General features: G+C 42.1%; 1 protein-coding gene across 1 annotated transcript in view; it reads right to left on the bottom strand.

The window, feature by feature from the left end:
- LOC112256388 (protein diaphanous homolog 2) overlaps positions 1–17,806 on the bottom strand; it is a 629,309-nt gene that overhangs the window by 272,522 nt on the left and 338,981 nt on the right. Inside the window, 1 exon segment of the mRNA XM_024429614.2 lies at positions 11,169–11,263. Within this exon segment, the coding sequence (XP_024285382.2) occupies positions 11,169–11,263 (95 nt within the window).

Here is a 17,806-nt window from a genome sequence, read left to right as displayed (position 1 = left end):
ACACCTCAGAATCTCACAGAGGGTCGCTATACAGCGACAGACTGACAAACCAAGGGTGACAGATTCCAAAATCAATCGCATTAAATATCACATTAAATGAGAAAATTATTAAATAAATTGATATATTGTGGGGTGTTGAGGGATGTAGTTGGCAAAGCTGAAATGGCTTGGTGTGACATTAAATGTGTATTTAACAAAATGTGGAGCATTTTGAAATGTGTGCACACCTGAACAGTTCCATTTTCCACGGAGTGTGTAAAGAGGGATTATGGGAATGGAGGGATCTCATAGACATCTGAGCAAGTGGATATACAACTCTATAGGATACTGTTGTGTGTGTGTGTGTGTGTGTGTGTGTGTGTGTGTGTGTGTGTGTGTGTGTGTGTGTGTGCGCGTGCGCTTGGATGAATATGTGCAGTGCCTTCAGAAATAATTCACAACCATTGACATTCCACATTTTGTTGTGTTACAGCCTGAATTTAAAATGTAATAATAGATATTTTGTGTCACTGGCCTACCTACACACACACAACACACCATAATGTCAAATATATTTTACAAATGAATTACAAATGAAAAGCTGAAATGTCTTGAGTCAATAAGTATTATTATGGCAAGTCTAAATGGGTTTGGGAGTAAATATGTGCTTTTAATTAAGTTGCATGGATTCACTCGGTGTGCAATAATATTGTTTAACATGATTTTTGAATGACTACCTCATCTCTTTACCCCGCACATGTCTGTAAGGGCAAACAGTGAATTTCAAAAACAGATTCAACCACAAAGAACAGGGCGGTTTTCCAATGCCGCGCAAAGAAGGACACCTATTGGTAGATGGGTAAAAATAAAAATAAAAACATACACTGAATATCCCTTTGAGCATGGTGATGTTATTAATTACACGTTGGATGGTGTATCAATACACCCAGTCACTACAGAGATGCAGTAATTTTTCATAACTCAGTTGCTGGAGAGGAATGAAACTGCTCAGGGATTTCCCCATGAGGCCAGTGGGGACAAACAGTTACAATTTATTGGCAGTGATAGGAGAAACTGAAGAATCAAAAACATTGTAGTTACACCACAATAAAAAGCTAAATGACAGATTGAAAAGAAGAAAGCTGTACAGAATAAAAAAAATCCAAAATACTAAAGTAAAACTGCAAAAAATGTGGATACAAAGTGTTATGCTTGGAGCAAATCCAACACAACGCATCACTGACTACCCTTCTTCATATGTTTAAGCATGGTGGTGGCTGCATCATGTTATGGGTATGCCAAATAGAGCTAAGCACAGGCAAAATCATAAAGGAAAACCTGGTTCAGTCTGCTTTCCAACAGACACTAGGAGAAAATTCACCTTTCAGCAGGACAATTACCTAAAACACAAGGCCAAATATACACTAGAGTTGCTTACCAAGATGACATTGAATGTCCCTGAGCGGACATTTTACTTTAATAGGCTTTCAAAGACTTGAACATTTCTGTCTAGCAATGATCAGCAACCAACTTGACAGACCTTGAAGAATTATTTAAATGCACATATTGTACAGTCCAGGTCTGCAAAGCTCTTAGACAAATACCCAAAAAGACTCATAGTTGTAATCACTACCAATGGTGATTCTAACACGTCGTAACTCAGGGGTGTGAATACTTACAGTTGAAGTCGGAAGTTTACATACACTTAGGTTGGAGTCATTAAAACTAGTTTTTCAACCACTCCACAAATTTCTTGTTAACAAACTATAGTTTTGGTAAGTCGGTTAGGACATCTACTTTGTGCACGACACAAGTAATTTTTCCAACAATTGTTTACAAAAAGATTATTTAACTTGTAATTCACTGTATCACAATTCCAGCAGGTCAGAAGTTGACTGTGCCTTTAAACAGCTTGGAAAATCCCAGAAAAGTATTATGATAGGCTAATTGACATAATTTGAGTCAATTGGAGGTGTACCTGTGAATGTATTTCAAGGCCTACCTTCAAACTCAGTGCCTCTTTGCTAGAAATTATGGGAAAATCAAAAGAAATCAGCTAAGACCTCAGTAAAATAATTGTAGAACTCCACAAGTCTGGTTCATCCTTGGGAGCAATTTCCAAACGCCTGAAGGTACCATGTTCATCTGTGCAAACAATATTATGCAAGTATAAACACCATGGGACCACACAGCCGTCATACTGCTCAGGTAGGAGACGCATTCTGTCTCCTAGAGATGAACGTACTTTGGTGCGAAAAGTGCAAATCAATCCCAGAACAAGAGCAAAGGACCTTGTGAAGATGCTGGTGGAAACAGGTACAAACATATCTATATCCACAGTAAAACAAGTCCTATATCGACATAACCTGAAAGGCCGCTCAGCAAGGAAGAAGCCTCTGCTCCAAAACCGCCATAAAAAAGATCATACTTTTTTGGAGAAATGTCCTCTCGTCCGATGAAACAAAAATATAACTGTTTGGCCATAATGACTATTGTTACGTTGAGGAAAAAGGGTGACCTCAATCCTATAGAAAATGTGTGGGCTGAACTGAAAAAGCATGTGCGAGCAAGGAGGACTACAAACCTGACTCAGTTACACCAGCTCTGTCAGGAGGAATGGGCCAAAATTCACCCAACTTATTGTGGGAAGCTTGTGGAAGGCTACCCAAAACGTTTGACACAAGTAAACAATTTAAAGGCAATGCTACCAAATACTAATTGAGTGTATGTAAACTTCTGACCCACTGGGAATGTGATGAAAGAAATAAAAGCTGAAATAAATCATTATCTCTACTATTATTCTCACATTTCACATTCTTAAAATAAAGTGGTGATCCTAACTGACCTAAGACAGGGAATTCGTACTCGGATTAAATGTCAGGATTAGTGAAAAACTGATTTTAAATGTAGTTGGCCATGGTGTATGTAAACTTCTGAATTCAACTGTATGTAAATATGATATTTTTGTATTTAATTTTCAATAAATGTGCAAATATTTTTTTAAACATGTTTTCACTTTGTAATTATGGTATATTTGTGTGAAACACATTACAACGTGTAAAATGTAAAGTGGTGTGAATACTTTCTGAAGGTGCATGCATACACCTGCATGTTTGTGTGCATCTATGTGTGCATACGTATACATGTGTGCATATGTGCATTATCCAAGATCCACTTGCGGCCAAGGTTCAGCATCCTCTGAAATGGATCCGCTAAAATGTCCTTGCTCTTTGTAAAGTTCAAGATGCCATTGACCTTATCAAGGGCCCCAGGACCATTGGAAGCAAAATAGCCCCATAACATCAAATATCCACCACCATATTTAACAGTAGGTATGGGGTTCTTTTTTACTCATCCATTATTTCAAAACAAAAAGTTTTGATTTCGACTGCTACATCTTGCCATAATTTACATGAATACACTTGATCTACAAAGTGTTTCTCCTGCAACATGCAATAAGGCATGCAGTAAACCTGCTCACACTTTGAAATTGTGACTAATAGTTGCCATGGGCCTTTTTGCCTTGTGAGCGACATTCACTTAAAAATGTTATTCTAATTACCATAGAAAAATTCACACCATGCAGTTTGTACGCTCTACACCATTTCCCAAAAGTTGAAAGTGATGTACCCAGCTGATAGTCATACAATATTACACATAAAACAACGGATTAAATACATTATGTAAAGTATGATGGGGAGAAAGGGGGATAATGGGTGAGTTGATGAGCGAGGGAAAGGAACGATGCATAATTCTGTAATTACCATTTGTGAATGAAGAACAGGGTGAGTTCATTGTATTGTATTGATCCATTCTAATTATAATCTCTAAATGGTATGTACCCTATATCAGTCCACTGAATCAAAGCTGTCTTATCAGTCTACTCTAGCGTACATGGAGTAGGCTACACAGTTCCATGTGACTACCTCATGAAGCTGGTTGAGAGAATACCAAGAGTGTGCAAAGCTGTCATCAAGGCAAAGGGTGGCTACTTTGAAGAATCTCAAATAAAACATATATTTTGAATTATTTCATTTTTGGGGGATATGGCATGATTCCATGTGTGTTATTGCATAGTTTTGATGTCTTCACTATTATTCTACAATGTAGAAAATACTGAAAATAAAGAAAAACCCTAGAATGAGTAGGTGTGTCCAAACTGGAGTCATTAAAACCCTAGTGTGACAGGTTCCTCACTACTCTAGTGTGACGGGTTCCTCACTACTCTAGTGTGACGGGTTCCTCACTACTCTAGCGTGGAAGGTTCCTCACTATTCTGTCAACACTCAGATTGAATAGATTGGGGTGTGGCGTCAGTTTTAACGACTGGTACATTCAGTGCCCTTGGACTTATCAACTAAGGGCATTGATATTTTATTTTACCTTTATTTAACTAGGCAAGTCAGTTAAGAACAAATTCTTATTTTCAATGACGGCCTAGGAACAGTGGGTTAACTGCCTGTTCAGGGGCAGAACGACAGATTTGTCGTAACCTTCCGGTTACTAGTCCAACGCTTGAAAAGCCCTTTGTTAACATAGAGATTCTGGGAACATCAAAAGGTGGGAAACGGAACCATATTTCAGTAATCCAACCAGAAAATATGCATTGGTACTTAATGAATATGTCGTCAGATCAGTTGGCGTCTGAGACATGATTACTGATGATAGGATGACATAAACTGTATCTTGGAAAATCTACACATTCTAGTTATCAGATTCACATGGCATTGTTGTACAATTTAAATATGAAACTATTTGGGAAAAGATTCAATTGGGGGGGGGGGGCTCACTCAGAGGCCCCGCCCAAGTGAACAGACATGGGTTGTAAACTTTGAAACACGCCTTTCTTTTACCACTTATTAAACCCGTTGACGAAAATTACAACCTCCTGTTCCAAGGACGTGAGGACTTGTGGTCCCTGCGTTAAAAAGGACAAGGTCACCTACAGAACTAAGCCAACCTCAGCGTGAGCTCTGGTTGAACGACAAGAACCTAACGAAATTAGCATCGAATTTCAACGTGAAGATGTCGATCTACACGCCAAAGGGATGAATTTCAACTATACCAGCCAGAATATAGCATGAGCTTAAAGTATGGCAACTTGGTATGAACTTTGAACTCTTATTCACTGAAGAAGTGATACCTCCTAGCTGTTGCGTTAGCGCAGCAACTGTAGACGTGGGCTAGGAGAGGACGTACAGAGTATCTGTCCCTACCACACGAAAACGGTCTACCAAGTATCCGTCCCACCACAGACATTCTTCAAAGGACAACCCGGCCTTCCATATACGACCAATGTATGATCCATTCTGTGTAGATGTGATTATTTAGGGATTTAGTAAATAAATAATTAAGTCACATTTTGTATTGCTGATTCAACTTCTTAGCCAGGGCTTGTGAAGATAATCAAGAATGTACTACTTTCAGATGAGACAAAATAAGGTGACGATTAAATACTGACTGCTATTGTGGTAAAAGATTACCAGGTCTTTAAGAGTTTATTCGGAAGATAACAGCTCAATTAACATTATTTCGTGGTGCCCCGACTTTCTAGTTACTTACATTTACATGATTAGCTTAATCAGGTAATATTAATTCCAGATAAATTATTTTATAGAATAGCATGTCGTATAACTTAATCCGGCATAGCCAAAGACACGACAGCTATTTACCATGACTTACTTCAAACAATGTGCCCATATTTATCCATTATGACATGCTGGGCTTAAACAAATTAAAACTACCCTTTGTATTTTCCTTTATATCTGAAAGTAATTTTCTTCTCTTAATACTCCCTCTCGACAGCGCATTTGCACACAACATGTATTGATTACAAATGAATAAGCAGAGTCGAGCCGTGTAGTCATTAGCCTTTCCTTTTGAAAAGGATGTGGGGTAATATTAAACACATCGGCCAACATAAAACATTAAGGAACCACTCAGATATTCTGCAAAACAAGCCCCCAGGGCGAAATCCACCAATGAGCCTGAGCTTTACCACTCACGGTGCATGTGCACACACACACACACACACACACACACACACACACACACACACACACACACACACACACACACACACACACACACACACACACACACACACACACACACACACACACACACACACACACACACACACACACACATGTGCAGTCCGGTGTCCACAAACACACACCAAAAAGTTAGTGCACCTAAAGATTTAGTATTTACCCATCTCATCTCGCCACAGCCTGAGTGAGTGACAGCTAAAGCCTTGGTGGAAGAGAGAGTAGAGCACCAGGAGTTCGAGCAGCAAAGTCTGCAGAAGTTTCTTAAGCTAACTGAGTTAGTTTTTCATGTCGAATGAGGGGTCAAGGAGAGAGCCTTAGCTCCACACAGTTGTCACGGTACATCAAAACATCCACGGGATGGACCAAAAAATTGTACAATTGTGGCAATAGACCCTCTTCGCCATTGACACCAAAGGCTTCCCTGAGAAATCTAGAAGTTATATGTTCCCCTCCCCTCTGTCAAGTGTCCTCTGACTAAAGCAATTTGAAGATCTCATAAAACCAATATAATACCTGAGTCATTTTTATGAGCTATTATGGCCTTGGTTGGGCATAAGTGCCTTTAAAATAACTCCTCGTTGCCACAGAAAAATGATCACAATGACCAACAATGTATCCTTCAAAGGGTCCATACATATGCCATTGTGTACTCACATTTCTTTGTGTGCATGCATTAGCTTTGAAGTGACATGGCTAATTTGGAAATGGAGGCCAATTGAAAATGATAGACTCCCTCTCTCTGCCTGATTGACCACACGGGATATAGTGTAGCCAGGGCCGATTAGAACCTCAGAGTACAACAAGTGCTGTGGGGCATTACGGGACTGCATGCATGTTAGATCTCCAACAGATTCTTAAACAGTCATTGGTGGAAAAATTGTGTGCCCAGTCGGGAAGAACATGAAGGTTTACAAGCGTGATGTTTTAAATCAGAGAATAAGGCTGACCTGTACATTCCCTAAAAGAACCTTCAGACATATTTGAAGCCTTTAAAATTATATTATCTAACAGGACCTTGAAATACCTTCCAAATCTTGGAAAACTACATCTGCTAACAAATCCCTTCAAATGGGCAGCATGAAAAAGCAGTCTTGGGAGTGTCTTTTTATTTTGTAGCGGTTTGGTGCTGCTTTCACGGCTCTAGGTCTCTGCCCACTGCGTTGTAGCTACCAATGCATTATCTCAGTAAGTTAGCCAGCCTGTGAGGAGCACATTAATGATCTGTGCATTGTTTGGCCTTCTTGTGCTCAGTTGGCACCAACCGCACAAAGGCACCGAACCAAATACCACCATTATGTCAGTTAAGCCTTCCCGACAGGGCAGAGAAGGCCACGAAGGGGTTCTTGGAATGATTAAGGAGCCAACAGAAAAGCTAACTTAAGACACTGGCAATGGAATGATCCTGCCTCGTCATTCTTGAGTTTGTTTTGTCAATTATAGCCGGGGGCCAGATTCAAATGAAAAAGGGCGCTCCAGAGTATGAACTGTAATGTGTGTCAGTGTTGTGGTTGGAGCCCATCCCACGGTCCACGACCCCCTGCTCCCATTGGTGCGGTGATTAACTTGAAAATACTTCATGGGTGTGAACCAGTCTGAACAGAGCACCAGTGTTTTAAAGTGTGGCTGAAATGTTATTATGTGATCTGAATAAAGAGCGAAGCAGGGAGCGCGAGGCGAGGCCCTCAGGTTGTGGCCTTGTCACACTGCAGACAATGGGAGTCGAGGCTGGGAGGGGGTAGGGGGGGTCACACGTGCCTGCCCCCGTCCCCAGACAATGCACTTCCACACGTCTCTTTCACTGCCACCTCTCCGAGTGGCTTTGTCAGCCCGGCGGCCTTTTCAAGGAGACCTTTGCCCCGGTTTTGCCGTGAAACACTCAGACGTTTTAATGGGCGAACATTCGTAACAAAAAAAATATATACTGTTTTTGCAACCTTTTCATCTAATTGTTACAGCGGGTCTTTTGTACTGACACGCAGAGGCCATCTGACATCTTCTGGGTATGTGGCGATGAAGAAATGGAGCTAACATCCAAAACGGACCTCTCTGCAACCGTGAATAAAGCTATGATCAGATGGAGCTCATAAAGAAGCACCTGAATGGAAAGGGCGATTGTTCAGAGCATGGCATCTTACAGAAAGACTGGAGATGTGTGGGTGGAAGGGAATTTGTACTGAGCGAGGATGTAGGTAAAGCCTATAGTACATTGGAAGAGAGAGAATCCTATGGATGTATGAGCTGGATGGATGGTGGTGACTGTTTGGGGGTGTCTGCCGGAGTTCGGGGATCTGTACATAATAGGGTGGGGTGCTGATGGCTTATAATGTAGCGTATGGAGAGCCAATCAACTCCAATATGTATTCCCCTTGGACAGGGTGACACTTCACATGGATGAACATGTCAAGACGTTTCACAGACAAATCAATGCATTAGACATGTATTTTTTATATTTTACATTTATTTAACTTGGCAAGTCAGTTAAGAACAAATTGTTATTTTCAATGACGGCCTAGGAACAGTGGGTTAACTGCCTTGTTCAGGGGCAGAACGACATATTTTTACCTTGTCAGCTCGGGGATTCTATCTTGCAACCTTTCGGTTACTATTCCAATGCTCTAACCACTAGGCTACCTGCCGCTCCCGGCGTGTCGACATGGGGCCGGGAAGATGATGAGATTGAATATGGTCTTATATACATTAAGAGCCCTACTTTCTCTCCCTCCCTCCCTATATATCTGTCTATCTATTCATCCATCTTTTTTCTTCCCTTCATTCACTTTCCACATTCCTCTTTGAAAGAGCTGTAGCAGAGGTGCCCTTTTGAACTGAAGTGAATTTTCAATAAATACTCTGCCTCCTGGGAATGGTGCCGTGGGATCCCTGGTTCATATTGAGCAGGGATAGTATCGGTTTCGCCATGGGCATGAGTGGACTACCGAGGCCCTTGCTTTGCGTACACAATTTTCAAGATTTTTCACATTGCGGTCAATTTGGCGAAGGGGGTGACAGCGAGGCTGCTCACACCCCTCCCTAGCTCTCCTCTCCTGGGGGCCGACATCTCCTTGACTGCAGTGTGAAGGAGGACTGGACTGAACTCTTCTCACTCTACCCTTTGACCTTTGCTGGAAGCGAAACGAGAGGCAGAGAGAAATCCCCCTCCACAGAGAACCCTCTGTACCTAACACATCTCTTAAACCCTTTCTCCCATCTATATGAGAGGGCTCATTAGGATCTAACCATCACGTTCCCTTTCCTCTTATAGCAACCTCATAGCATCATCCACATCATCATCCTACACTGGCTCTAAAGGTGCATCATGGTGGTGTGTTTGTGTGCAGCCATGTGTGTGTAAATGGCCAATGTGTGAGGTGGAGAGCTGAGTGGAGAAGGAGACCACACTTAGGGCTGTGTCATCCCAGCGGTAGGCTCGCTCTTCCCAATCTGAATCAACCTGCATCCATACCTCCCCCGACACCTCTCCTCTCATGGCTTACCAATTTCCTAGATTCCAAGTCACCTCTCCATTCCACAAGTCTGCCCGGCGACAACACATAACGGATATTACCGTTTCCCACGTCTGTACTTAGGCCTTGGTGAGTCGTCGAGTGTTCAAGTGAGGGAACAGTACAGTCTGGCTGTTTGACCCAGCCATATATCTGTATGTGGAACAGGGATCGGGAACGACAATGGAATAGGATGGGATATGGCCGGGGTTCTGTTGACAGATGAATCTCCCCTCGACGGAAAGGCTGAATGTGGAAAAAGGTCATCACGTTAGCTTCCCTACGCCTCTGCAAAGCGGCGGTGGGGTTTGAGCCGTTCTGCTTTAACGCAGGCCCTGTGCTCTGCCAGATTGCGAGCCAATTAAAGGTTATCAGAGCTCAAAATAACAGTATTGCAGGGGGCGGCTGACGGTCAGAGTGAGAACATATAAATAAAAATATTTGTAATGAGTACGCTGAGAGTCGGGAAGCAAGTTCAGGGAGTGAGTGTTTTAATAAATACAAGAAACAAGAAACAACGAACATGAAACACAAACAATGCACCGACATGAAAACAGAGTCAATAACATCTGAGGAAAGAACCAAGGGGAGTGACAGATATAGGGAAGATAATCAAGGAGGCAATGGAGACCAGGTGAGTGTCAGGTGGCGCAGGTGCGCGAGACGATGGTGACAGGTGTGCGGGATAATCAGCAGCCTGATGACCTAGAGGCCGGAGAGGGGGTATATGTGACAATATTTCAACGCCGCCACACTTTCCTACTGTGAAGAGCCTCAGAGCAAAGAAGTGACCTTCTGTGGTGCTGTGTGTGTTTACTACTAAACCATAAGGACAAAGGACAAATAAAATACATATCTACAGGGTAATTGATCTATTTTTCTGAGTGAGAAAGGCCTACATACTGGTTGCGTTCCAGTCAAGACTGAGAGAACGTACAGTTCACTGCACAGGAACAATAGGAATGATACCCCCTAGTGGTCTAGCTCACAGAGACACAGACACTGCCAAGCTTACATGGAAATGTGCTCCTTTTTAATTCACTTCCCGTCCCCCCCTTTCTATACGCCTACTACTTAACATTAGACAGAAACACAAAAAAGGAAACGGGGCTGCAGGAGAGAAGTAATAAAAGGATAGGGCGGGCGATGCCAATGCAGATTGCACCTCTTGTGCCAAGCCAACGCAGCTCTACCTCAAACGAGCCGCCCCATTCATAATTATTCTGTTCTCCCTGACAAGGAATACAGAAGCAATGTGTAAATAGGGTACCTCTAGCTAGATCATTAATCATGGCATAAGAGAAAGGGCAGGGGAAAGGAGGGTGGAGTTGGAGGGAGTTTTGCCAAGCCCTGTCCCACACCATCTATTATGAGTGGATGAATAGGAGGTCCCTATGGTGTGGAAGAATGAGGTGATGCTGACTTGTTCCAAATTTTTTTAGATGGGGTCACCAGGCTACCTATCAGACATTAAAACACAAAGGTGCATCTTGACGGACTACAATTGCCGAGCACACACACATACATACAGACACACACACAAACACACATGTGCCCGCAGTTCACACACATCCACATGCATACGCACGCACATGCGCACACCCAAGGGGGTCAAATGGTAGGTTGGACTGACCTGGATCAGTGATTCGCTCAGCCTCTCTTCGTCCACCTCCAGCACAATGTCCCGGATCTCTTCATAAGGCAGCCGAAATGAGCCCAGGAAAATTGCTGTTGTGATATAGAAAGGGAAGACAAGTCATTTTACTCTTATTTTTTGTATTAGACCGGCAGGTTCAAAAGAGTGGTTTCACCACACATTGGCCCCTCAGAAAAAACGAGCCCAGAGCAAACTTGTCTCTTAGAAAAGTAATATACTTTCAGCTCTTTGATCGGATTGTTAGTGAAAACAAACATTTGTGCACCAATTACCAGATAATGACTTGATGTGTCAATCTCCTAACCTTTGGTTAAACCACATTCAACATTCAACATAAGGACATATTCTCAGGTAAGTAATGCCAAGTGGGTCTGGTGTGGTCAAGAGCATCGGCCCGGCTAAATCTTAGCTAGGTTTCCAGTGAGAACGAGTGTTCTGAGAGTTAGATGGATGCGAAGACAATGATTATTTCTAGGCAGGCATTCTCAGCGGACACCCCAGGCTCCAGGTGGGCCTGGAGGATGCTCTCAAGGGGAATTTGGACATTTTGGCTGGTAGGCTGGTATGGGTGGGAGTCACCAGCGGAGGTCTGGTAATGAGTGTCTTCACAGCACTGCTACAGCAGGCCCACTCTATGGCAGTCCACTCCCTCTGTACGTTCACATCTGGTATACAGGATAGCATACCTCTTCTCTAGGGTTGCACAATTCTGGTTACGTTACCAAATTCCTAGGATTTTCAGAACCAGGATTCCTGGAAAACCTGGGAATTACTATACATTTGCAAGTCTACTCTGATCCATAATTTTGGGAAAACAAATATAATAACTTAACTTAATATCTCTCATATTATGTTCCCAAGTAAATGTCAGCCCAAAAATGAAGCTAAAACAGAACAGACATGTTTCCAAAGATACATATCCAAAGGGAATGTTTTGGCAGTAAGATTGTGTGATGAGTGAAAATGAAACACATATTATGAATTAAACACCTACTATGAATAAAGCTAACAATGAACACAACACACTTAATATCTGCTGCTAATAAAAAAAAGTAGGGTGTTTTGTGGCATGAGGAGCAATGCAAAATAAATTCCATAACTTAAGAGTCCGGATAATGAGTCAAAGGTGTAACATCTGCTTCCAGCTCACACCCTCAAATAGGCACAGTTGAAGTCGGAAGTTTGCATACACTTAGGTTGGAGTCATTAAAACTCATTTTTCAACCACTCCACAAATTTCTTGTAAACAAACTATAGTTTTGGCAAGACGGTTAGGATATCTACTTTGTGCATGACACAAGTCATTTTTCCAACAATTGTTTACAGACTTCACTTATAATTAATGGTATCACAATTCCAGTGGGTCAGACGTTTACATACACTCAAATCAAATGTATTTATATAGCCCTTCGTACATCAGCTGATATCTCAAAGTGCTGTACAGAAACCCAGCCTAAAACCCCAAACAGCAAGCAATGCATGTGTAGAAGCACGGTGGCTAGGAAAAACTCCCTAGAAAGGCCAAAACCTAGGAAGAAACCTAGAGAGGAACCAGGCTATGTGGGGTGGCCAGTCCTCTTCTGGCTGTGCCGGGCGGAGATTATAACAGAACATGGCCAAGATGTTCAAATGTTCATAAATGACCAGCGTGGTCGTATAATAATAAGGCAGAACAGTTGAAACTGGAGCAGCAGCACGGTCAGATGGTGGTGTACCTGTACACTAAGTTCACTGTGCCTTTAAACAGAAAATGATGCCATGGCTTTAGAAGCTTCTGATAGGCTAATTGACATCATTTGAGTCAATTGGAGGTGTACCTGTGGATGTATTTCAAGCCCTACCTTCAAACTCAGTGCCTCTTTGCTTGACATCATGGGAAAATCAAAAGAAATCAACCAAGACCTCAGAAAATAAATTGAAAACCTCCACAAGTCTGGTTTATCCTTGGGAGCAATTTCCAAACGACTGAAGGTACCACGTTCATCTGTACAAACAATTGTACGCAAGCATAAACACCATGGGACCACGCAGCCGTTATACAGCTCAGGAAGGAGACGCGTTCTGTCTCCTAGTGATGAACATACTTTGGTGCGAAAAGTGCAAATCAATCCCAGAACAACAGCAAAGGACCTTGTGAAGATGCTGGAGGAAACAGGTACCAAAGTATCTATATCCACAGTAAAACTAGTTCTGTATCGATATAACCTGAAAGGCTGCTCAGCTCCAAAATCGGCATAAAGAAACCAGACTACGGTTTGCAACTGCACATGGGGACAAAGATTATACTTTGTGGAGAAATGTACTCTGGTCTGATGAAACAAAAATATAACTGTTGGGCCATAATGACCATCGTCATGTTTGGAGGAAAAATCGGGAGGCTTGCAAGCCGAAAACATCATCCCAACCATGAAGCACGGGGGTGGCAGCATCATGTTGTGGGGGTGCTTCACAAAATACAGTCGTCGCCAAAAGGTTTGAGAATGACACAAATATTAATTTCCACAAAGTTTGTTGCTTCAGTGTCTTTAGATATTTTTGTCAGATGTTACTATGGAATACTGAAGTATAATCACAAACATTTAATAAGTGGCAAAGGCTTTTATTGACAATTACATGAAGTTGATACAAAGAGTCAATATGTACAGTGTTGACCCTTCTTTTTCCAAGACCTCTGCAATCTGCCCTGGCATGCTGTCAATTAACTTCCGGGCCACATCCTGACTGATGGCATCCCATTTTTGCATAATACATGCTTGGAGTTTGTCAGAATTTGTGGGTTTTTGTTTGTCCACCCACCTTTTGAGGATTGACCATAAGTTCTCAATGGAATTAAGGTCTGGGGTGTTTCCTGGCCATGGACCCACAATATTTCTGTTTTGTTCCCTGAGTCACTTTTGCCTTATGGCAAGGTGCTCCATCATGGTGGAAAAGGCATTGTTCGTCACCAAACTGTTCCTTTGATGGTTGGGAGAAGTTGCTCTCGGAGAATGTGTTGGTACCATTCTTTATTCATGGCTGTGTTCTTAGGCAAAGTTGTGAGTGAGCCCACTCCTTTCGCTGATAAGCAACCCCACACATGAATGGTCTCAGGATGCCTTACTATTGGCATGACACAGGACTGATGGTAGTGCTCACCTTGTCTACTCTGGACAAGCTTTTTTTCCGGATGCCCCAAACAATCAGATTCAGCTCATTTGTGTGGCAAAGAGGGACTTTGCAATTAATTTCAATTCATCTGATCACTCTTCATACATTCTGGAGTATATGCATATTACCATCACACAAACTGAGGCAGCAGACTTGTGAAAATTAATATTTGTGTCATTCTCAAAACTGTAGATGGCATCATGAGGGGGGATAATAATGTGGATATATTGAAGCAACATCTCAAGACATCAGTCAGGAAGTTAAAGCTTGGTCGCAAATGGGTCTTCCAAATGGACAATGACCCCAAGAATACTTCCAAAGTTGTGGAAAAATGGCTTAAAGACAAGGTATTGGAGTGGCCATCACAAAGCCCTTACCTCAATACCATAGAAAATTTGTGGGCAGAACTGAAAAAGTGTGTGCGAGCAAGGAGGCCTACAAACCTGACTCAGTTACACCAACTCTGTCAGAAGGAATGGGCTACAATTCACCCAACTTATTGTGGGAAGCTTGTGGAAGGCTAACCGAAACGTTTGACCCAAGTTCATCAATTTAAGGCAATGCTGCCAAATAGTAATTTAGTGAATGTAAACTTCTGACCCACTGGGAATGTGATGAAAGAAATACATCTGAAATAAATCACTCTCTAATATTATTCTCACATTTCACATAAAATAAAGTGGTGATCCTAATTGACCTAAAACAGGGACTTTTTACTAGGATTAAAATGTCAGGAATTTGACTACCGTGTATGTAAACTTCCAACTTCAACTTCCACTTTCCAGCTCACACTCTCAAACACCTAGGTCCCCTGAACGCAGCTCACTCTCCAGATACCAATCACCTGAATTATAATCACCTGTTCACACACCTGTATGTCATTATCACACACTATTTAGTTCAGTTCTTTGCACCCAATCAATGTGAGGTTTTGTAACACACGTCTTTCAGAACGCTGGGTTTCCTGCGAGTTACTCCTCCCGTGTATGATAGTTGTTGCCTGCCTCACTAATGATGCCTTTTGCCTGTTCCCTGTCTGTACTTTAGCCTGTCGGATTTCCTGTTAACTACCTATTGCCTGATCTCCCGGATTACATTACAAGTCTTCTCCCTGCCTGTATTGTTGCCCTTTTTGGACCCCCTATGTATTACCTTCTGCCTGCCTCTGGACCCAGTTGCGTGCCTCCTCTTGTGGTCCTCTTCAATAAACACCTGCTGCGCCCTGTGCTTGAAACCAGCTCTCTGTCTCCCCTTGTGTTCATGAGAAAAAGTTCTCAAAGTATGTTTTGAATTGTCAACTGTGGGAAGTTTAACAACTTGCATGAGAGTATTAAACACATTTGCTGTTACATTTTAATTGGTGGAAGATAAAGTTTCAACTCATCTGTTGCATCATTAGCATAATTTACACTCTTGCTATGAGTGAGCTATTTGACTTGCCTTTCAACAAGTCTCGCCATGACAGATGCACACAGTAATTTAGCTCAGGTCTCACCATTGGATTCCTACTATATTAATCAACAATCCCAAAAACTTTAAATGGCTCTGAAAAACAATGAAGACATTATATAAAGGTTACCAAAGAGATCAGATGTTGATGATGAGTGGAGGGAGGGAATATGAAGAACAATTGAAGAACCACCACAAATGTGATGTTACTGTACAAACACGACATCCATTAATACAATAATTTAGCCGGATCATTTATCCTCCTTTGTCAAAGTGTACAATGTTAAAGCACAGGCTAAATAAACTTGGCTCGTGTCAAAATGGGTCTGTAGAGTTCCCTGTGGACAACCGCTGAAGAGAAAAGCAAAGCATAAGTCAGTAGTTCCATGTGTGTATGTTATGCTGCCAGATCACTATGTACTGTATGGGGTGAAGGCTGACTCCATTTCCAGCATAGCATGCCTGACCCGATTCCCAGTGCTTTTCTCATCTCACTTCATGGATGCTTCCAAAATGGCACCCTATTCTCCCTATTCTCATTAGCACACTACTTTTGAGTCCTTTTCACCCTGGTCAAAGGAAGTGCACTTTATAGACAATAGGGTGCCACTTGGGAGATATCAGCACAGATGGGGTGACAGAGTAAGAACCCCCACTCATGTCTATTGTTACAGCTGGACTGCCTCCCACTGCTCCACACCCAGTCCCCAGGTTACAGTTAGACATAAATAGTATTGTTTCACAGCACAAATATTGCTTAAGCAGTCATTGAGGACAGAGGAGATCATTATATTTGGACTCTGAGGATATTGAGAAACCTGGAGGAGGATGTAGGTGGTTAGTGTTAGTCAGAGACTGCTGACAGGACTTAGTGGGCTTGGGAATAATTCCTCATCCCTGTCATCATTTCACAACTTCCATTCGCAACATCAATGTCCAGTCAGTGTCCAGCTAGCTAAGAGAGGGAAAACCACCACCACTGTTAGTTGAGTACATAGAACAGAGCCATATTCCTGAGGGGATGAGTGGGCGTGTGAGTGTGTAAGTATGCAATCAGCCACTCAAAAATCATAATGGTTCCATTGTCACATAGCCAATAAGAAGTACATACTGTAACCCTCTCTCACATACACTTAGGCAGACAAGCACATTTGTATTTGTATTTATTATGGATCCTCATTAGTATCATTAGCTTCCATGGGTCCAGCAAAATGAAGGCAGTTTATACAATTTTAAAACATTACAATACATCCACAGATTTCACAGCAGTGTGCCCTCAGGCCCATGCTCCACCACTACTACATATCTACAGTACTAAATCCATGTGTATGTATAGTGTGTATGTTATCGTCTGTGTGTGTATATGTGTATGCATGCATGTGTCTGTGCCAATGTTTGTGTTGCTTCACAGTCCCCACTGTACCATAAGGTGTTTTCTAATCAGTTTTTTACATCTATTTGTACTGCTTGCGTCAGTTACTTGATGTGAAATAGAGTTACACGTAGTCATGGCTCTATGTAGTACTGTGTGCCTCCCATAGTCTGTTCTGGACTTGGGGACTGGGAAGAGACCTCTTGTGGCATATCTTGTGGGGTATGCATGGGTGTCCGAGCTGTGTGCCAGTAGTTTAGACGGACAGCTCGGTGCATTCAACATGTCAATACCTATCCTAACTAAAAGTAGTAATGAAGTCAATATCTCCTCCACTTTCAGACAGGAGAGATTGACATGCACACTATTAATATTAGCTCTCTGTGTATATCCAAGGATCAGCTGTGCTGCCCTGTTCTGAGCCAATTGCAATTTTCCTAGGTCCTTTTTTGTGGCACCTGACCACATGCCTGAACAGTAGTCAAGGTGCGACAAAACTAGAGCCTGTAAGACCTGCCTTGTTGATAGTGTTGTTAAGAAGGCAGAGCATCGCTTTATTATAGACAGACTTCTCCCCATCTTAGCTACTACTGCATCAATATGTTTTGACCATGACAGTTTACAATCTAGTGCTACTCCAAGCAGT

This window comes from Oncorhynchus tshawytscha, linkage group LG08 (genome assembly GCF_018296145.1).
Source record: "Oncorhynchus tshawytscha isolate Ot180627B linkage group LG08, Otsh_v2.0, whole genome shotgun sequence".
NCBI lineage: Eukaryota > Metazoa > Chordata > Actinopteri > Salmoniformes > Salmonidae > Oncorhynchus > Oncorhynchus tshawytscha.
The sequence above is the reverse complement of the archived record's forward strand: the minus strand, read 5'-3'. Positions and strand labels throughout refer to the sequence as shown.